The following is a 22,845-nucleotide window of genomic DNA, read 5'->3' on the forward strand; positions in this document are numbered from 1 at the left end:
TTTTACGGCGTTTTTCCCAAGTCGCAAAAGTATGACGTCACAACATTCTGATTGGTCACTTGCAATGTTGATCTGGGAACAACACCAACACGACGATATCATTTCGTGCAGGTTTTCCTGAGTCTTTTCACGTGTGTTATGAATAAATCTTATTTTTTTTTCGGTACAGGTACTAGTTTTATTTTGTTGTATTTATCCGCGACACCTTAAAGGCCGGTCCATGAAAATGTTGTCGGGCACAAACCGGTTCGTGGCGCAAAAAAGGTTGGGGACTGCTGTATTACACCACAGAATAGTTGGCTTCTTTTTCCTTTTGGTCCTCTCGGGCTTTAAATGTGCTCACCGACATGGCCGCCAGGGTCAGTACATTATTTACAAGGTACAAGAAATCACCGGTTTAAAAAGCCATGTCTCAGTCTGGCAGTCTTGCAGATTAGGATGGTCCAACCTTCCTCATGAGCTGCTGACCTAATCTTCTTTTGCATCTCAGCCGCACAGATATGGGAGTCCTCTAATCCGCTCATTGGATGGACAGCTGCAAACAGACACTTAACGGTCTCCTGCTGTAGCTCTAGTCACTTTGGCCTTCAAAAAGCAATACGGCCATGAGCTACAATATATGGATCGACATGTTTAAACCAGCAAAAGTACCGCTGAGCCACCCTTCATCTTTTTCATTACCTGCATTTGCAGTCAAGGTTTTCGAAGTGGGTTTTTTTTTCCCCCCCAGGCGTGACACTTTCTTAAAGCAAACTCCACCCCCACCCCCCAAAAAAAGTGTATGCAGCAATTTCAGGACAAGTGGATGTGATAACAGTTCCTGGCAGGTAAGCCGACAAACAGGCAGGAAAACCAATTAAAAAGCAGTCTGCTGGCTGCTCTGAGGCCCAGGCACAGCAAAGGAGAAGAAAAACATGACATGGGAGGTAAAGTGACTTACAGGCCTCCGACTGCCTATTGTGGGTGAACAATTCAGCTACTCCAAGCCCAGTTTTTCAGAGCCGTCTGCAAAGTGAAAGCCTGACCTCTTGCTTGTCAGTTCTATTGTTAGGAGAAGGCAAGAGCCGCTCCCAATTCACCTCATACTACATTAAATGCTATGAATTGTTTGGAGAGTTTCTGGCAACAGAAAGCAGACAAGGTGGTGAGCGTGCACACACTCGTGCACACATGCTTCTCGATTTTAAGATCCCATCGTTTCAAGACAGAGGAATTATAACAAAGACTGCATTTAATTCTAATGACCTGACCTTTGTTTTTAAAATACAATATCCACATTACTCACATTAGAGCAGGGCGATATGACCAAAAATATTTATCATGACATACATACAATTTGCGATAACGATATAACTGACGATATCATTGACAATAGACAAAATACTTTACAACTCCACAACTTTATTAGTGCAAAAAACAAAAAAACATCAATGAATTTTCACTTAAACAAGCAGCTTTTATGTGCATTAAAGTCATATAAAAATTTAACAGTGCAAATGCAAATTCCTTGCTGACAGTTGAACCAAAAGGCATTTCCAGTGGAAATTGGCCGACATATGTATAATATCTACAAAACTTAAAAAGAGGTTATACACACAATATGGTAATATTATGTTGAAGCACAGTACGTATCACTCCTCGAGGCTCCTGCCTACGATAGCCGTAATGCTTCGACAATCCATCAAGCGGTGTGGGTTCGTAGCTTAGCAAAGTCGTACTAAAACATTTGACAGATCTTCGAGTGCCGTGTACCACATAAAATCGTTTCGAGGTCAGTAAACACAACCAGAATTCATACATAAGGCACACGGGATTATAAGGGCCACTGTCGCTTTTCAGAAAAATCAAAGGATTGATTTTAAGTGTGCCGTATTTTCCAAAAGACACGGTGCATGCGCTACCAAAAATAGTGCTTTGTTGTGTATCTGACGGACGAAAGCTAAACCAGTTCCACACCACTGAAGTTGCAGCCATGCTTTTTCCACCATGTGCGTATGAAAAAAAAAAAAAGGCCCTGCACATGCGCGTTTTACCCAAATTCTATCGCGATATTTCATTTTCTTATCGTTGCCTAACATTATACCGGTATTACCGTGAACGGTATGATATGGCCCAGCCCTACTGCTGATGTCATTCAGCTAGCATATCAGTGTTGCTCTATCATATTTAAACCATCTTGAGCTTACAGACCAAATCGTTGTAGTTAAAATCTAACTGGTGTCAAATTTCTTCTTGGTATTATTGAACACATTATCCATTATCCAATCCACGCTGACAACCAGGTCTTGGTCAGCCATTTAATATATTAGAAACTGATTTATAGGCTAAACTACACCTGTGTCAAAACGACATGCAAAGTCATTATCTAATTAGTGTAATAATCTAATGTATGTAAAAATAATTAAAATTAACAGATGGAACAAAATGCTGGCTACAGCACTCACAGCATTTGTAGTATAAAAGCACAGAAGTATAAATGAAGAGGAAATCGTCCTTAAGTACCTCATTTAGCATTGTAGTAACACTACAATTCTAGTGGTGTAGGAAGCATCTCGGCAGGGTTGTTCATCGTATTATGTTTTCTACGCAAGTGACAGTAATACTAAACTCAAGCTAAGTTAAGGCACGGTGACCCATTTCCTGTCATCACAAATCATGCAAGAGGAGTCAATTTTTTAGATACCCAGACAAACACAATGCTAAAAATTCAAAATGTCACACAGGCAGTGTGAATATCCCGGCCCTCTATGCACCACACTTCATCCGTTTACCAGATGTCTGTGCTGATTTACAGCCTAGCGAGCCCAACCTGTGTTATTTCATCCATGTGGCTGGGTCGGGGCTGAGGTGTTGACATGCTCGCTAACCACAGGCTTGGGAAGAGATAGGGCTGTAAGAATTAAGAGAGGGTTAGATTCGAATGGGGGGAAAAAAAGAAAAAAAAGAAAAAGAAAAGGTGAGATAAAGAGAGAAACCGTTAGGGGGGGTTGTGGGGGGCTACTGTTTCCTGCGAGGTCAGCAGACTGGGGCTGATTCCAGGACAGCTTATCTTTCAGCAGGAATACCACAACCAGACCAAAGGAAGAGACAGGAGGGAAGGAGGCAACCAGCACTATGAATTCTTAGCATGTTACATACCCGGAGGAGTTGATGACATTAATGACAGATACAAAGGGTTTTTGTTTGTTTGTTTTTATTAGATGAGATCTGGGGCAAATCGGGAAAAATAAAATATGGTCAATGTGACAATTATGAACATTTCAAGTCCCGACATCCATATTTAAGCAACTTATACAATCCCTACCACAGTGTTTTAGAGGTGATGGAAGTTTAACCTTGAGCTCGGCCGTGAGATTAGAAGGTCCAAACATCTGTGACGACGGAAGTCCTTCAACATAATAGCAGCATAAATAATTCACTGCTAATTATTATTCCAAATCTGCAGTCTGGGTTGCTGATATAAGGTTAAATAGTCTGTTCCACTGTAAAGATAATTTATCTAATCACAGCCTTATATGGTACCATAAAATCTGCTTTCAGAGTTATCAGGAAACATGTTGCCTTAAATTGTTAGTTTAATGATTGGGCGTCACAATAGTTATGGTCCAGTCTTACAGTAATGATACAGGTGTCCCATAAATAATGTAAGCTGGCCTTGTTTCATTAACAGGAAAAAATAACATTAATAACATTAATAACTAACATTAATCACTTGATTATTACTAGTGTAGGAGAATGGGTGGAAATTGCTGGAAGCAAAAAAATTTGACTTCAGCTCATGTTTTGTAAAAATCAAGTTTAGGCTATACTCGTGGGGGAATTTCATTCATATCCTCTGATAGGTCTGTCTGCCTTAAGTACACGAACTGTCTTTTATGCTCTCTGATGTTAATGGACCAGCGTCAGAATTGAAATATGAGAAAAGTCCAATGTTTGTACTTTGTATGGTGTGGATAGAAAAGCCTCTTTAACCTAAAGGAAGGGTTTTTGAAGTTTCCTTTGAACCTGGAACTAAAAGTCAAAGCATGCGCAACATACCACAAGTACAGGAATTAGCAGCCATGGTGACAATGCCATTCAAACCGTGCTTGTGACAGATCTGTTATTAGTGTTGATCAACTTCTAAGGGAAATATCTCCCTTTAGCTCCTACGTATTCCACTTTGTTCACAAGGTAGTTGCTAACTTTCCTCCTGCTGTTTTGTGCTGCATAGTATGGAGTGGTTTTGGTAAAAACGACATGTAGCTTAGGAAAAATCCAGTCATTTTATAATTCTCTGTAGACTCATTATCAGTCTCTTATTGTTAATATAGAAATATGTATTGCAGCCATTTTAATGGACAGAAAAGTGCATTTTTGTTCTTGTCTCTCCATAAAAATGCAAGTAGTACCAGACTGTTCGTCTCAGTGACCATCTGTGTATTAAAAAGGAAATTCCCTCCAATAAAAAGAAAAAAAAAAATGTCTGTTTCAGGTGAACACAGCCTGCCTTAGTAAATCCATGCAAGGTGAAGAAAATCATTGGAATGCATGGCAGTCCGAAGTACGCAAGGGTCCCAGGTTTCTTGCGAGTATTCACCTGCTCACACAGCTGCATTAAAAATAAGGCTTGGCAACACACTTAACAAAACTCTAATCAAGGAACAAGCTGCACTTGATATCTTGGAAAACAGATCAAAAAAATCCCATCTGCCACTTGTAACTGGCATATAAACCCAGCATGGTAGCAGTGCCTGTCGCCAGTTCAAAATCCAGACTGAGCCCCTGCATGAACATTTTCCTTGACAGCGGCCAGCAACAAATTTCCACCTGCTATCTGACCAACCTTATGAAAATAAAGAATATTTGAGCAAAATAAAGCTGAGGAGACTAGCGGAGCCCAGATTTATGAAATGCCTATTGAACAGACTGCTGCTTGTAGTATGAGAGATCAAAATCAAGAAGATTTTATCAGAGGGAACCCATGCGCTTCCTTACTCAACACCCCACCCCCTACAATAAAGATGACCTTTAAAAAATAAAAACAAATCATGCCATTCTAATTTTTCACCTCACTCCTCTCTCTATATTTTTACTTGATGTGGTCCAAATATATCACTGTAAGATGACTTTAAATTTAAATCTTATAAAACTTAAAAGTTAGTTTTTAAAACAACTTTTAGCTTCAGTTGTTCAGCTCATATACATCTAGTTTATATTTTTGAATAAAGTACTAGTGTATGTAAATGAGGATCACTATTTTGGTGCACTGCCGCTGTTATATGTTATGCCCCAATCACTGAAGCCCACAGAACTGGTCAGTGACCCCCTGGCAACCTCCAGCTGACAGGGAAAAATGACTATCCAGTGACAAATTGGCAAAACCTTTACTTTGAAGACAAATTGTCTCCATTTCCGGTTTTCAGTTTCACTACCGCTTAGCCATGCAAACTATGGGCAACTCGCAATCTACTAGCAACCAAAGCAATCACAGGGAGACTTTTTATGCAGTAACACCATTGCAATCAAATTAACCTGAGGAGAGGAGGAACCACTCGCCAACCAGTTGGGGAATACACATATTTCCCTATTAATCAGAGGTTGCCACGGTGCCTCTATGTGACTGAGGCCTTACTTTCTCTTTATGCTGAAGCAGGTTCCAGGTCTCTCTTTTTCTGTCTTATCAGCAACACTGAGTCATCTCAGAATAAGTAGTAGAGCGATACGTAGCCTACGCAGTTCTGTTTTTCTGTTTGTACCACGCAGCCTGCGTCTATGCCAGGTGGACTGTGCTACAGTAACTGCGGAAAACCTTTGTGTATGCGAAAGATTATATGTGCAAAGCTGCCAGTGTGACTCAAACATTGTGAAGTATAACACTATAGAGATATTATATCTGATATGTATGTATATGTCTTGTTATAATAATTTATCCCTTAACTGACCGCCTCTGTGTGCAGAGTGCATAAGACAGAAGCATGCTGCATTCACTGATATGATGAGTCTTAAAAACCCCAATAAGACAAGACTCAGCTGAGTCCAACAACTTTTTTCTGGCAGAAACCCTGAAGAGAGACATCATTCAATCATGTTGTCAAAGAGTTGAAGGAGTGGGCGAGGAAGCCTCCCAAGTAATTTCCCTGGGGGTGTGCTCTGCACTGGGGAGATAAGTAACCCAACTGAGGACAAGGCTGGCATTCTACCCCAACTCCAAAAGACAAAATGCCTGAGTCCATCTAAATAGAGGAATCTGACAATGGAGCATTTGTCTCTTTGCCAGCTGGAGAACAAGCTCCCCACAGACATGTAGATATGAAAGACAGTGCGCAACAACTTTAAGCTCAGAAGATTACTAGGAACAATCTTATTTTAAATTGGCAAAGCAGAAAATACTGACACTGGATTATCTAAATTAAATTCAAACCAGGACCACGAGTGATTATACCGCTGTTTGCAAACAGTGGCCTCTGAAATTAAGCATGCGGTGATTATGAAGCATCAAATCTCATGGTTTTCATTTATTCTCCACCAAGAATAATGCCAAGATGAAGTCAAGACCTTGTGGAATCACATGCAATTCATGTAGTGCACATACATACAGTTACTTAGAGGCTAAAGGTGTAGCAGTGATTACGCAAAGCCGACAGCAACTTTTGACTTCGGATCAATGGAAAAAAAAAAACGCATCTCCAGACATTCCTGCCTGAATAACATTTCAACATATGCAGGTAGTACATTTAGCAGCCTAGAGTTAAATTGTAACATGTTAATATGACATATCTTATTTGTTGATTACACTTTTAAAAATGCAATGAAACTGTAGCAGAAGAAGAGACGTCTGCAGCCAGCAGACTATACTCAGTCAGTGGCAGCTAATGTTACCACGGTATTCTTGGGGGCTAGCTGCATTAGTGTGCACTGTCCATAACCCATTGCACATATAAAATCCTATTTTAAGCCACTTGATTAACACTGAGCTCTCCACATGTAATGTAAGCCAGCTGCCTGAATCGTTTCACTGCCCAAAAAAAAAAAAAAAAAAAAGAGGGGGGGGGGGGCAATGTTTACAACTCCACATAGCAAAGCACACTCTGTTTGAGTGGTGTTTTGTCTTCTTCTTACTGTCCCCATTTTCTACACCGAGTGGCCTGGCAGCGCTCCCGTGTGCTCTCCTTTAACTAATAAACAAAGGATGGTTTCCCTTATATAGCTCTTTTCAAAGTCTACAACATCCACATGCAACATCAGAGGTTTGCAGGGAGGTGGGAAGCACAAGCCTGTTCCAGACAGAAAGGCTTCGGCCAAGGGCAAAGGAGCACTGACAGTGCGATTGTGTAACACTCATACATTAACAGCCACTTAAAGTGCTATTTCTGGTGCCATCCATCTGCAGAATTTTGCAGCGTCAGGTTGGATAAGTTTGTGAGGGGTGCAAAGTGAGACACATACTATGCAAAAGTATCTGGGGGGGAAAAGCATTATACCAAGAGGAAAGCAAAGAAGGGAAAAAATTATAAAAGAATATTAGTATAATGTTCGAACACAAAATATGCCTCCAGTCAGATTTTACAAAAAAGGACTTGCAGAATATCGGATTTTCACAACACAATTAAACTTGATAAAGGATTCACAAAACTTATGATATTACAAGACATTTAAAAAATAAAAATAGCATTCATTGTAGTATTTTTTTTAGATGAAGAGGTTAGGTCTAGGGCTAATGTGAACCAGGAGGGTGCAGGATGGTGGTTCCAACTGGCATATCAAGTGACAGTAAACATAATTACCACAACATACTAACATCAACAAATCTATAAGGCAAATCGTGGCAAAAAATACAGGATGATGCAAATGCCTTTGACATAGCTGGGACTCGGTTTGTATACAAAATAACATGAAGTTAAAACAAAGAACCAAACCACAGTGACCCAAAGTGGCCAGCAACCAACTCTAGACACAAATATGAGTCAACATGCCGGCCGCAGTGGCCAGGTTAGAAAAGGATTCAGCTAGAGAGAAGCCTCAGCAAGACACCTCATCGTCCCATCATCCAGATTTTAAAAATAACCTATACTACAACATAAACTTTGCAAAGATAAAAAAGGAAAAGACAAAGAAAGGATAAACATACTAAAGAGAGGCATGTTGGTAACAAGAGGATAAAGTCAACTCAGTGCTGACAAAACACATTAGCAATCAACCATGTGTTTAACTGATGTTTAAAAATGTATGTGTTCTGCTCTCTGATACTGATGGGAGCTGTTTTGGAGCCTTTATAGAAAATGCAGACTGACCTACAGAAGCTCAAAGGAATAATCCAGTTCTTTCTAGTCAAACGCCTTGTAATTTGATTTCTATTTGGACTGATAGTAATAAACTAAGTGGTGAAGGAGCCATGTAAGGCTAAATAAGACAAATGCATTTAACAACACTTTATCAAAGCCCTTTATCAAAGATTTTCAAAGTTCTCTTTTATAGCAACTATAATGGTTTTAAAGCATTAAGGCCTGCCTGCGACCATGTAGTAATTAATATGGGAAAATCTGCATGAACATATGGTGTTTCATTTTATGTTATATTATGTTACATTGGAAAAGGTGCCCAGCCTACAAACATACACCTTTCACCATCACTAAAGAAAAACAGCCACGTCTGATGTGATCCGTTAAAGGTAAATGATGTGAAGTTTTACTGTCATAGTTCATGATTTTCACGTCCAGACCATTTGCTCTTTCTGCTCTGCAACACTGAAGCCATTTCGGTCCCTCTGCCAGTAGGGCGGCCTTATATAGAGAGGTGACTCCCCATGAAAAGCATTTAGAGCAAGAATTTATACTTATGGGAAAACCAAGAATAGCCTCCCCAGGCTGCAGGAGGGCTAGGGAGGAGCTAACGGGTGATGGTGGAATACATTTCCAGTACTCCCAGAATGAAAACTCACCCCTGTGCAACAAAGCTCCAAGCTGCTCCACAACAGCTTCCAGGGGGAATTCCAGAGTAGGATTATTTTTCACGAAGCGCTACGTCACAGCGACAGAAATAATTTGATGAGTGACACGAATGTTGAAATTTGTCAACAAACAACATTCATGTCGAGTAACGAGAACACCATTTGTCCATGACTTCGTCGTGACGTTATTCCCCAGCTGCCCAGGCGGCTTCAAAGCGACAGAAGAAACATGTCCTCATCTTTAAAATAGAAGGGTGGGTCTGAGGTTTTCATTGGCAGAGCAATCAAATCATGATGTGCTCATCCACAATTTTTAATTTTCTGGCAGTGGATTCGCTAGATTCCCAATGGATTCTGGAAATACTGCTCGCATACCACCACAGCAGTACATTTTTCCTTTCTTTATGCTGTTGTCTTCTTACACCACAGCAAAACTCTTGCTCTTTTTGTTGGACAATGGTCTGGCATCTGAAGTTTTGGGTTGGTTAAAAGAGACAGGACAACAACCTTTGATAAGTAGACCGAGACTTCTAGTGTGAAGTAGTAAATGCCCAATATTCTCTTTACTGACCAGCAGTTGGAGTTTTTCAGTGTTTAAATTATTACATGCAAGTTATTCAAGAGAAACAGGCATAAGATGTGTAATCAGAAAACAATTACTAAGAAAGACAACATTTAGAGAATCCCTATAATCTGAAAGAGTTCTGAGAAATTCATCATCGCATGTACAACTCCCGACTTCAAAGATTCATTAGTCGATTCATGAAGTTAAACCACTGCTGTAGCACAGAGATAGCTGCATAGTTTAATTTCTACTGCAGACTGACTCTATTACATTCTCTATTTAACAGACAAGATCCTGCAACCTTTAGGCAACTACTACGTTTTCTGGTTACTTCAGCCAAATCAAACAACCCCCAAGCAGAGAGAAGAGGAGGGTAAATGAAGATTGAATTTTACTGCCTAAAGCAATGTAAGATTTGCTGAAGAGAAATGTGAAAATTACAGCATGTTACATACTAACATGGTTCACAAGGGTGGCTGGCCACATGTGGTTTTGTACAAAACAGCCAATCTACACTGTTTGCAGTGAACTAGGAGTACCACACACCTGATTAGGTTTCATTTCTGCCCTGGTGACTAAGAGGCATGAGCCTCGAGGTGGCAACTACGGCAGCATGGATTTCTGCCAGAGATGCAGACCAGTAATAGCTGAAGAGCTCAGCTGTAACCTGAAACACATTTCAGAGCAGATACTCTTTCATCCAAAAATTGAGATGATGGTTGACTTTGTCCAAAAGCCCTGAAACTGCAAGCTGATGTTTTAAAGAGAACCTGGATTTGTTCCAAGAAACACTGATCTGTCTTACAGATGTTTATGTAGCTTAAAAGGACATGTGTTTCATCATAGTGAGTTTAGATTACAAGCAGAACAGCTACCCTGGGGCAGGCAAGTTATTTTCCCGAAGCACCACATGGAAACCTGGGACTATTGCGGAGGCCAGCACAAATAGGTTTATAAAGAGATAAAAACATCCATCCATCCAGTCGCAGGGCTAACACACAGAGACAGACAACCAGTCGCGCTCATTAACATAATAGATGCACACTAAAACCAAAGTTCATTATTATAATCCAAAAGCTTGCAACACAGCCCCATCACAAGCACTTAAAGCAAAAAAACAGCACTGGAATTCAGCAATGACTGGTGTTCATTTCAAAGTATTAAACTGAAACAGGATTACTTTGCCACACTTCACCTTGAGAGCGCTACATCATATTCAACACGGTATTATTTCCTGAATTTATGAACGCGATTGTCAGACAGCATAAGAACGTCTGTGTTCCAGCTGAAGGATCGACCATCTCTAGTTTTGACAGAGATAGATAACTGCTGCGTCGAGGTTGGAAGCTCTGTTCTTTCAGGTGTGGAACATTTGACAAATCAATTTGGCAGGACAGTAAATTCTCAGCTCCTCTGTTGCCAAATAAGAATATCCTGTGTTAAAAGCCCGCATTAGATGCTTTAATGCTAGAAAGTATGATTCGGGACAAAATATAAATGTATTTCTGGGCACAATAGCACTCATTTGTTCCAGTTTAAAACCCTGTTGTCGTAGTAAGCAGCATGAGTTTCCATCTCTCGTCTCTATGACAACCATACTGGCTACCGCTGCTCTAAACTGCAAGGCATGACCAAAATTTTGTATTTTTAAACCAGACTGAGGGTCGTCCGCCTCGTATCAAAGAATGTACAGAGCCACATATGGAGCCTGCTGCAGGGCAACAGTTGCTCAGACAGACTGCTTGCTCCTCCTAAAACATACTTCATGTTTAATTTTAGACAAAACAGAAACCACCACCCCCTCGGCGCGCACACACAGTGAACATGTCCTGCCCTTGAGTCATGCTGAGTATTTAAAACTAATCAATTAGGAAAGGCTAGTTGTGCAGAAATAGCTCTTCATGTTACCAGTGGGCAGTCACGGTACTGGCTTCTATTTGTGATGCAATCTACATGGGATGGTGAAGTGAGTGGGAGGCAGGCAAACGAGAACTCAGTGGGAGGTGGGAAAAAACAGAAAGTAGATACGATGTGCCAAGAAGGCAGCCTCTGCTGCATCCATCCAACTGTAACCATCATCCTAAAGTTACACATCACAATCAGTGCACTTGTTTGCTTGTTCAACTGGTAGTATTCTTTAATATCTGGGCATTAATCGTTACACTGTTCATTTTTTAATGTCGCAATACAATATTCTTTTTTTCCCCCCCACAGACATTTTAAAGAATTAAAAAGCCTGGCACTGAGACTTCGATATGTTATGAGCCAATCACTTGCTGCCAGTTCTTACCTCATAAATGAAGAATAATCGAAAGTTATCCAATCGTTTCTCTATCTGACACTATCCAAAAAGTGCACATGAGAAGGACGCAGGCACAGGGAGCCTCTCTGATGGGAATCTTGTGATTTCACTCTTGTGTTTAAGGCCATGCATGCCTAGGTTGGGCACAACAAACTGTAAAATTCTCTGATTTTGTTAACTTGAACTGGGCCAGACACTCATTAAAAATGTCTCCAGTCAGATCCTGGCATAAAGAACACCAAAATATTCACAGTTTTTTTCTTCCCAGCATGTGAGACATTTAATTGTACAAACTGAAGTTTGAAAGAAAGAACCCTTTGTATTTGAATCTTTCTGCCTCTCCCTGTTAAATCCAGAATCAAACTCCTTCTCCTCACATACAAGGTCTTGAATAGTCAGGCCCGTCTTATCTTAAAGACTACATAGTACCACATCACCCCAACAAAGCACTTTGCTCTCAGAATGCGGCTTACATGTGGTTTATAGGATGGCTCCTAGTTTGGATTATGGAGACAGACTCTCTCTATATTTTTAAGATTAGGCTTCAAACTTTACTGTTTGCTAAAGCATATAGTTAGGGCTGGACCAGGTGACCCTGAATCCTACCCAGGTTACTCTGCAGCAGGACTAGGCTACTGGGGGTTTCCCACTGAACAGTGATGTTCATACACCACTCTGCATTTAATCATCCACAGTGTCTATTATCCTGCCTTCCTCCTCTCACCCTGATCGGTCATGTGCATCCCTGACCCTGGTTCTGCTAGAGGTTTATTCCTGTTAAAAAAAGGAGTTTTTCCTTTGCACTGTTGCCAAGTAATTGCTGATTGTCTGATTGTTGAGATTTTCTCGGTTCTAACACAGGTTGTTAGAACGTTGGATGGCTGAAAATTTCCTCCAACTCAACAAGGGGCAAACCGAAGTCCTCGTATGTGCTCCTGGCAGATTTTTATCGCAGATAGTGAAAGCTCTTGGTCCTCTCTCGGGCTACGTCCACACTAGCCCGGGTAGATTTGAAAACGTTTTTTTTGTCCGAAAACGCTCCGCGTCTACACTAGCGTTTTCAGTCGTTTTCACAGAGTTGTGCGTCCTGATTGATACGGCCCAAAACGCTTACATTCCACGGAGATTTTCCGTTTTCGTTTTAAAAAATAATTCTGTCCACACGTAAACGCAGTAATGAAGGAAAACGCTGCTAGGAACATGCCAAAGCAACAGGTGATGATATATTCCTAACCGTGTAGAAATGTTGGCCAATAACGTGGCGCACAGTGTGACGTCAAAAAAAAAAAAAAAGGCGCACATCTTTGACGCTGCGTTTTTTCCGTTTTCCTCGTCCACACGTAAATACAAAAACTGCGTTTTCAAAAATATCCACCCTGGCCGGAGTTTTTAAATATCTTCGTTTTCAGTGACCAAAAACGCCATTTACGTGTGGACAAAAGGTGCAAACGCATAGAAAAATCTGCGTGTTCAAAAACACCCGGGTACGTGTGGACGTAGCCTCACATTGGATGGTCATGTGAAATCTCTGGTTCGGTCTTGTGTTTATCATTTAAGAAATGTGGCTAAGCTAAGCCCGATTTTATCTCGCTCTGAACTGGAGATTGCTATACATGCATTTATTTCCTCGTGCTTGGACTATTGTAACTCGCTGTTTATGTGTCTAAGCAAAGGTTCTCTGGATCGTCTGCAGCTAGGCTTTTGACAAAATCCTCTAAGTATTCACATGTGACACCGTTGCTATCTCATCTCCACTGCTTCCTGTTGAATTTAGAGTCCATTTTAAGATCCTGGTCTTGACTTACAGAGCTGTGCACGGACTGGCACCAGCCTACACCTCTGATCTGCTACAGCCCTATGTCTTTTCTTTTTTTTCCCCTTTTAAAAAAAAGAAAAAGAAAATTTATGACTCCTTATCTTATGTGCAGCACTTTGTGATTCTGTCTAGAAAGGTGCTATATAAATAAAATTGTATTTATTTATTTATTATTTTGGGTTCATTATTTTAAAATATAAAGCGCCTTAAGGTGGCGGCTGTTGTTATTTAGCACATAAAAAAACTGATTTAAATTGAACTGAAAATTATTATATAATTATTATACATAGAGGGAATTCTGCAGTTGTAGCCAGAACCGCAGAACAAGAAATATAACAATGGAACAGACACTTCTGCCTCTACTGTGTGCAGGTCAGCCATACGGCCATGTTGAAGCTCTTGCCTCCATGAAAATGGCCCTACAGAGCCTTTTCAGATGAACTCTGTGAGCTGACATGAAACATTAAAGTTGTAAATCTTGTCACTGGGTCAGGCCTATCTGATTTAACACTTTGATTTACACAACAGCATCAGGTGGGGTTTAATGTGGGCTGCAAGCGCTCCTCGAGTATTTAATTTGTCATAAACACAGCAGAAGAACTGATTTATTTGCTTACAGAGCAGCCATGCAAACTCACACTGCAGTTATGCATACACAGGTTGTTAGAATACAAGGCAGGAATGTTGGACTCCACCAGTAACAGTGCAAAGAGCTTCAAAGAAAGGTATGTAGGGAGTATAAACCACTGAATAGCTTTTGCTTAACAAAAACAAAACACTCTTTTTAAATAAATCTCAAGGATTATATTTAAGAGCACGTTTGCACCCATGGATTGAAAAGATTCATTAGCTGAATCCAAAGTTACAGCTATGCTTTTTTCCATCACTGAGGCTGAAGAACATAAAGGACAAAGATAAATGTCAAAATGTTAGTTTCAACAAAGAGACCCACCACACATACTGACATGCTGAAGTCAAACAAAAACCTGATTTAAGCGACGGAAAGTTAGACCATCAACCATTCACGACTGATAAAACAAGTCTGCTAGTCTAGTTGTTCAGAGGCTGAACTAACAAAGTAGCAAAAGAGAGGAACAGGTGATGTAAAATAGCCCAACAAGACGTCCCTAAACAAGGGCAAGCAGGCGCCGTGTATCCAACGCTGAACATAGATGAGACTATTCTGACTAAGCCTGCTCAGTGCATGCTCAGGAGTAAAAGCTTTAATGTCATCGTTAAACAAATCAACAGCATCAATGTGACATGAGTCAAACTGCAAATGTGATTAGGCATGCTTGAGGTCATCACTCCCCTTTTCACCCTGACAAGTAATTCATACAATGATCATCTATAATTGCATACCCACACAAGAACATTGTCACTCAAACAGTTTAAACTACACCAATTATCTTTGCCAGCTTTCTCAGCCAAACAGCAATTCTTAGTTACCAATCTGGCAACCAGCTCCAAACATTTGTTTCAGGCCCTGAGAGCCACGTTAAAAAAACAAAACAACAAAATTAATTCCAGGTGACCAGCTGGGAGCTGCCCTGGGAAACAAACAAAGAGTAGAGACAGAGCTTCACGAGGTCAGTGCAGCATTAAAAGCAACCAGAGCTGGTTTACCTCAGAGCGACTCTGGAACGAGCATCAAGGGATAGCTGCTGCTTCAGAATTTTGAACCTAAGCTGTATTACGTTTGATGAATGTAGCTTTCGTTGCACAACTTTCACTGTTTTCCCTCCACCTGCATTACAAATAGTCTGTTCACTTTGCAGCTTTTGCATAAAATACTTTTTTAAAGGGTAAACAGTTCACAAGCAGAGTGTTTTTTCCCCCCTCTTGCAGTCTCTCAAAGAAAATCTCAATAGAAAACTTGAACTTGCTTGCTGTACACAACAACACTGCTGACCCTGACCATGAAAATAACACTTTCTGTATGTTCCTTTTCCCCCTGCCAACAGAGCACAGCAGAAATATCTGGCTGAGCATGGCAACCGCAAACTAATCCGCTGCATTATCAGTGTCATTAAAGTGTCATTACAGTTTGCTCATTACTTCCTCTCTGTGGTCAGAGGTGACAGCAGAGGCCCGATTTCATGCAGAACAATGAGAAAAATCAATAAACTAGCCATGTGCAGCTGATGAGTAACCCCACAGATTGGACTTGAAGCCAGGAGCACATTTCCATTGAAAGTTAAAATCCCCAACAGATATCGACAAGCTAAATGATTATCACAATCCATGCAATCTTCCAGCTGTAAACTTCTGCTAAACCTATACATACAGCATTTATTAATGTGAGAAATCTTTAAAAAAAAAAAAAAAAAGTGTGATACTTTGAAATGCAGATTGAAATACTTCATCAAGAACATCTCTGCAATTCTCACTCCATCTCCATTGACTTCAGCACCAAATAACTGAACAGTTACACTGGGGGGAAAAAACAGAAAGAAAGAAAAATAAAAAGGGCTTTTGTGCAGGACTCCGCTTTGAAAAACTACTAACAGTCTAATGGATGCATAAACACACTCTCCAAAAGGTCAGCACGGTTGCTAATGTAATGAAAACGCTGTTGATTGCTGCTTTTATGTCAAGGAAGCCAGAGTGAGTTTGGCCAGTTTAATAAATGATCGGTGTCGTCGCCGGTGCCAGAGCTGCATACCAAGCAGCGGCGACGGCAGACAGTAACAGCTAGGTACGGGGGCTCGGGAGAATGACATTTTCAGAGATGTACAGAAGAATAAATGATAAGCACGCGAAAACAGAAGCTGGGCTCATTAGACGAGAGCTGCCATTTTGAAAGGACAGATTTTAACAAAGGGCAACTTGAGGTGGAGCGATGACATTCTCTTTTGCTGAAGCCTCTTTATTAACTATAGATTTCTGGGCAAACACCCGATATCTGCCGAGCATTCCCCACAGGGTACGCTGTCCTTACTGTCAGCCGGATCTCAACGCTCAGACTCATGTTCAACATACCTAAAAGAACAGTCACAGGAGAGCATTCTCCCGAGGCACTACACACACGCTCAAGCCTGCAGCCAATAAGGTCATGTGTCTTCTTCTGACAAGCCAAGGTCTGGGCAGCTTTTGGGGGTGGAGGAATTCAAGGGAAGTGTGGGGGGATCCAAAGGAGGTGTGTGTGCGCGTATGAAGGGGGGTTCAGGAGGGGGGGGGGGGGGGGGGGGGGGGGGGGGGGGGGGGGGGGGGTTCAGGAGAGTACTTTTGCATTACAGGCAACTCTTCCTCCATACCTGGCCAGCGATCTCATGAGAACTGTCACAGTCTACACACCAGGCTCACTGAAATTCCCAGGCTGCTGATAGGTCCATTCATTCTAATACTAGCAGCGATGGCCTGCACTGATCCTTCCTCACACACAAACTTAGCATACACACACACAGGTGATCTCCCAGCTCAGTCCCACGCCGAACAAGAGGAGACATTTAAGACATCACCAAATTCCCTGCTATACTAATAACAACAACAACAACAACAACATGTGATCAGTGTAAAAACATAACCAGCCTCGTCTTTCTATGAAGGGGTGTGGCAGCTGAGCCACTCATCCTCACCATTTAGTCCATACAACCTGCTGCAGTGGTGGAGCCATACATTACTCCAAGATGTCGCGGTTCGCATTTTCCATCACAGGTTAGCCAGAAGAATGGCAATCACGTGCACTCAGCCACGGATAAAAGGTGGCAATAACGCCTACAACTCAAACATAGGTGCTCCCCTCCTCCTGCAAGCCATGTGATATTGGGCGATTGTAACTGGCGTCGTACAGGTTGCAGCCTTTAACGCGTGCGTTTCCGACGCAAGCGCGTGAAAAACAATGATTTAAAAAGTTGGAAACAATTGCCTGCTCGTACGAGAGGCAGCTTGACTGACATGGAAACATGGCGGAGGTTGGTTTTCTCCGGCCAGTGCAATGCAAGTTAGTATACCAGCCGGTCCGTGAACTCTTTAGACTCCGCACTCACCGCACGCTCGATCCTGCGGCTTCAAAGGCCAAAAGAAGGGAAAACGGAAAGATAAGAGACAGAAAACCAAACTCACCGGGCGACCCCCTGCTGCAACCATGTGGTCTGTACAAGTCGCCCAAGAAAGAAAAAGCAAAAAAACGACGCGATGCAACCACAAAAGTCAGCAATTAGAGACCCCCACAAGTTTCGTTAATTCAAATGAGCATCACGGCGACTGAAAGACCGCAGATCCATTCAAAAAAAATGCAGCGCAGTCACAGAGCAGAGAGAGAGGGGCTGGGACTCTCACGCTCACACACAGCATGCAGTTTGATTAAAAAGCTTGGTCGGAGAGGTCAGGCAGATCTGCTGCTGCCAGGGGGGGAGATGGTCACCAGATTAAACCGATTACAAGGGGGGGGGGGGTGTAAACCTACCTTCAAATCCTCTGCTGGGGCATTTCAGGCAAGTCAGCCCTGAGAAGATGCACATTAGCCGGCAGCCCCGCTCCTCAGCACTAAAATATCCTGCGCGTTGAGGGGAAATTTCCAAGTGGCCAACAGTGTGTGAGCAGCAGAGGTACCGTGTGTATGTGTGTGCGTAAATGGGGAGGGGAGGGGACGGGGGGGGGATAATCCTACGGTGGGGCAAAAAGGAAATGCGTCATTATTAATGGCCCAAGCGTTTTGTAGTCCGTTTGGTCATATCTGTACCCAGTTAAACTACAAAATGGATCGGGTTCGGTGATGTAGTGTTAGTTTCACACGGTTCTTTTTCTTCCTGTTTTTTTTCTTCTTCTTTTTAGTAACAGACGAGCATTGATGTGCTAAAACCAGAAACTAAAAAGAAAAGAAAAGAAAAGAAAAGAAGAAGAAAAAAGACACGCAAAAATCACCACCTGCTCAAATATTTTGAAAGTCCAGGGCTTGGGAAAAAATATTCAGCTTTGATTTTATAACACAGAAGGAAATGTACCTAGTTGATAATTCTCATATTTAATGCTACTGCTTCTTCCCACACTGAAAAAATGGAAATATCTGACTGACTAAGCAGTATAGTGGACAGCAAAAGATCTCTAAACCACTTGTAGGGTCACAAAAACATGTTCATACACCAGTGACTGAGAGAAACTTTCTCTCTCCAGCAGACAAATATGCAGATGTTGATACTGATGTACAAAACTGCACCATATGAGCCAAATTTCCATATCAGGAAACACTAAAAAAAAACAAAAAACTTTTTTTTGACTGAACACTGAACTGAAAATCAGCAGATAGAATAAATTGAGCTTGAGCTTATAGGACTGGCACATTTTCTAGAATGCATCTTAGACTGTCTCCATCACCTCTCAGGTTATATACACACAGTCCCTTTGACCTTGACTGAGTTATTGTCTTAAACTCAGTGAAGTTCCCCCAAAGCCCCAGAAGACAGCTGCACATATGTCACAATAGTAATAAATGAAGAACTATGTATTAAGTCAACGTCATGAAAGTGGATGTCTGAACTGCTAATTTCATCCAGGCCACAGTTCTGAATCATCAATGTTTGTCAGCCTTCTTACTGACATTCACATCACCCACGGCCTGCCACGCCACTAAAGTGAGGAGCTGTGCCAGTAAGTTTCTTTTTAATAACCAACTGAACTGCTTAACGGCTTTAGAACTGGGAAATAATGTAAAAACAATCAGTTATGTGTGTTATTATGTTTTACCAGTTCAACCCACTTAATCAAAGTGGTCAAATGGAGCTCTATGTGCTCCATGATTTAAATGATGGATTTAAACCACTGATTTAAGCCATTTGGGAAATGGGACCCAGCAAACTATGTGGGAGCGAGACAAATAAAGGAAACTCTACACAGTATTTAGGTGTTTTACTTTACAGGGGCCACTTGGGTTAAAACTGAACAAGAATATAAGTTGAGGGATCGGCAGCAGTTGTTCCACATGTTGTAAGTGGATATCGGGTTCTTGTTGTCAGGGCAAACTGGGGTGAAATGTGAACCTACGTGGGGGGGAAAGCTCAAAGATATCGACCCCAGCTGGAGCAGGACAACTACAGCTAAATACCAAACATTCTCATGGAAGCCCCTTGATACCCTCAGTGCCGTTAACTCTGTCTGCCTCACGCTGAGGTCCGTCTGCCCCTGTAATCTCAATACTTCCACAACGACTCCAGCTTAAATCACCAGGCACATTAATGAGCATTACAAAATAAAAGCCTGCAATTTTTCATTTTGCTTTCAACAAGTACTCATAGACATGAAAGAGGAGGGGGAAATCCTTTCAAGTACTGCAGACCTACCACAATAAGAGCTATTCGGCTGTAACACTTTGATTACTGCTTTAGTTTGATGAGCTACATCTATACCACAAAACAACATGCAGGGAGCCACAGCACACAAACTACTAGGTGGGCACATAATATGCTATTTACACTGTGCCGAGTTAATTGCAATGAGCAGAAAGCAAAATAAAGAAATGCATAAATCCTTCCCCTGCACATGTAATCACCTTTAAACCCTCTACAAACAAATATCAGCCAAATGCCGCCACCTTGTGGCAGAATACATGCAATACATAAACGAGGGCAACACGAACTCCAATTTATTGCTCTTACAGATTTTAAAACTTTTTAATGAGGTAATAACTAAAAGTTTTGGTTTTTTAGATGTTTTGAGGAGGTTTAAGTCTGCAACATAAGATTCGTGACAAACCTATCAAAACTGTTGCTGCTCCTAAAGAAAGATTGAACATAGATTCAAAAATTAGACGCTTTCCAATCCAGACTTGGACAGCCAATAATCTTTTATGCTTCTTCATGTTAGTAAATGCAACTGCACAGGAGGAATATGCTATTAGGTTTTACTTTGAGGTGAAATCATTTTGAAAAAAAACTGCATCAGTTAACAGAAATATACCCAACAAATGTTGTATCTGTACAAGCAGAACATCTTTAATCAAAAGATAAAGGTGTTGACAATATTTTGTACATGGCAGAAAAATACATTTAGATGTGAAGCACACACAAATCATTCTTAAACGTGAGCTTTATAGGTTCTGACTGCAGTTTAGTTTCAAATAACCATTCCTTAAAATCTATTCTGTTCCATGTTTTGCATTTAAATCACAAACACACAAAACCATCTACTCCATTTCATTTAACATTATGGGCTTTGGTTCATGTATGTCGGACTCCATGCCTGGCAAGCTCAATCTCCTGCGTGCAGCTGTCTCAATCTTCTGCACCAGCTCCACATCCCAGGGATGGGTGACAAAGCTGAGCACCTCCCCATCCTCTACACCACCTGCTCTCCCTACTCTGCCTGCTCGGTGGATATAGTCCGTGTGGGATTCTGGGAAGTCGTAGTTGACCACCAAGCGCACTCTGGATGTGTCCAGGCCACGTGAGGCAATGTCCGTGCATATCAGCACGTCTACGTTGCCCTTCTGGAAGGAATGGAAGATTCCTGCACGCACAGCAGCAGGCATCTCCCCTTGGAGACGTGCATGCTTTACCCCCATCTCTTCAAGCGAGTATCCAACCCAGTTGACGGTGGAAGACTTGTTGCTGAACACCAGAACTGCGCCTCCACCTCTGTCTTGCTGCAGCAGCTTCAGAGCTTGGTGGAGCTCTAGGATCTTGTCGGCACCTTTTACCTTCAGGAATGTCTGTTTAACATGGGGCATAAGAAAGTGCAGCATCTTGCTCCTAATAATAACTATTTTTCCAAGATCTGTCACCTTGCTGAGCACGTCGCCCACACCACCTGGGAAGGTTGCCCCAACCACGAGGAGCTGTGCTTTGTGACCCAGGCCACGTGTTTCCTTGGGATCACTAGCAACGTTGACGTGAAGCAGGATGTTCTCCAGCATGTCAGAAAAGCTGGGGTCGAACATTGTGTCAGCCTCATCGACCACAAAGAACCCCAGCTCACTCAAATCCAGACAACTCCTCCGCAGGGCCTTGACCAGAGCACCTGGCGTAGCCACTAAAATATCCGGATGATCCCTCCTGAAGACTGTCTTGATGTGTCCCACACCTCGTCCTCCTCCAACGGTCCTTGTAACGAAACCAAATGGCGCACACAGAGTCCTGGACACAGCTGCCACTTGCTCTGCCAGCTCTCTTGAAGGCACAAGAACCACAGTGCATATCTTGTGTGCACTCTCAGAGTAACTTTCAGACTCCCTATCAGCCTGCAGTCTGTGAATAACAGGTAGGAGATAACTCAGCGTCTTCCCACTGCCAGTCTCAGCAGCACAGAGTACATTGTGACCTCTCATGACTTTGGGGATGGTCTGCAGCTGCACAGTGGTGGGATGTTTAATACTGAGAGTCTCTAAAGTCTCCACCAGCTCCTTGCAGATGTGGAGATTATTAAAAGTGGCTAGCGGTTTCTGTCCAGCGTCCTCATTCCCGTTTTCAGCAACGTAAGGTGCAACAGCCCTGACGTTGTTGATGCTGAAATAGTCACCGAATGATTTGTTATGTTTCCATCCTTTAGAGCAAAGAGAAGGCTGCTCGAATTTTCCCAGAATGTATCCGGCAGACTGGTTCAGAGCTGGGTTCTTGCTCTGGATGAGGAGCTTTCCAGCTTTGATGGTGTTGATCTTGCTTTTGCTTCGAATTTCCTTCACGTTTTCAACGCGTCTCTGCAGGTACCGGGGAACACGAATGACCGCGGTCTCTCCTCCAGTCTGACAGAAGCGACTCTGACCGAGAGATCGAAGCCAAGCCGACGCTTTAAAAAGCTCACAGCAACACAATCTTCTTGATCCGAGAGCTCTGGACGCTACCAAAGCCAGATGGGCGACCTTCACAGCCTGCATTTTAAATACTTAACCGGCTCGCAAGTGTTGACGGGAAAAAGCAGCAAAACTGAACCATAAAAAAATTGGAAATCAAGCCCATTAAATTCACTGTAATTCCACAAAAGACAATATAAAGGTCCAAAAGGCGCAGAAATTTATATACTACACAGTCATGTCGCCATGCTTTCCCGGCGAGTGCTGATGATGTCAGTGGGCGTGGCGTGACGAGGTGTACAGAAAAGCCGAATCCTGATTCAACTCGTGTGTTTTGTTGTTTGATTGTTTGAGCTAAATTTTAACCAAAAAGACAGAAATGTAGCTTACGAGAGATTTATTATTATTTATTATAATATTACACGTCCTATATTAACATGCCATCACTATTTTTTTTTTTTTAGCATTTTATATTTATCATATCTACTTGTGTGATGTGAACGTTTGCAGT

General features: G+C 41.9%; 2 protein-coding genes across 5 annotated transcripts in view; both read right to left on the reverse strand.

Annotated features, from left to right (window-relative positions):
- Positions 1 to 18,183, reverse strand: part of tln2a (talin 2a) — a 97,073-nt gene extending 78,890 nt beyond the window's left edge. For 2 of the 4 annotated variants that reach the window (XM_014337543.2, XM_005934561.2), the window contains exon 1: positions 18,021 to 18,183. The gene's annotated coding sequence lies outside the window, so the exon portion shown is untranslated. The other 2 variants (XM_014337541.2, XM_014337542.2) reach the window with 2 other exon arrangements.
- Positions 18,184 to 20,516: 2,333 nt separating this feature from the next.
- ddx28 (DEAD (Asp-Glu-Ala-Asp) box polypeptide 28) lies at positions 20,517 to 22,595 on the reverse strand. Its single transcript, XM_005934563.3, has one exon. It carries the CDS (start codon positions 22,416 to 22,418, stop codon positions 20,733 to 20,735), a length of 1,686 nt encoding a protein of 561 aa, XP_005934625.1. The 5' UTR covers positions 22,419 to 22,595; the 3' UTR covers positions 20,517 to 20,732.
- Positions 22,596 to 22,845: the final 250 nt, after the last annotated feature.

The sequence above is a fragment of the Haplochromis burtoni genome, unplaced genomic scaffold, assembly GCF_018398535.1.
Source record: "Haplochromis burtoni strain Fernald_Lab_line unplaced genomic scaffold, NCSU_Asbu1 Contig_187, whole genome shotgun sequence".
In the NCBI taxonomy this organism is placed as follows: Eukaryota; Metazoa; Chordata; class Actinopteri; order Cichliformes; family Cichlidae; genus Haplochromis; species Haplochromis burtoni.

Excerpts from the sequence above, each read along its gene's own strand:
- ddx28 (XM_005934563.3), bottom strand. The coding sequence starts at position 22,418 with ATGCAGGCTGTGAAGGTCGCCCATCTGGCTTTGGTAGCGTCCAGAGCT.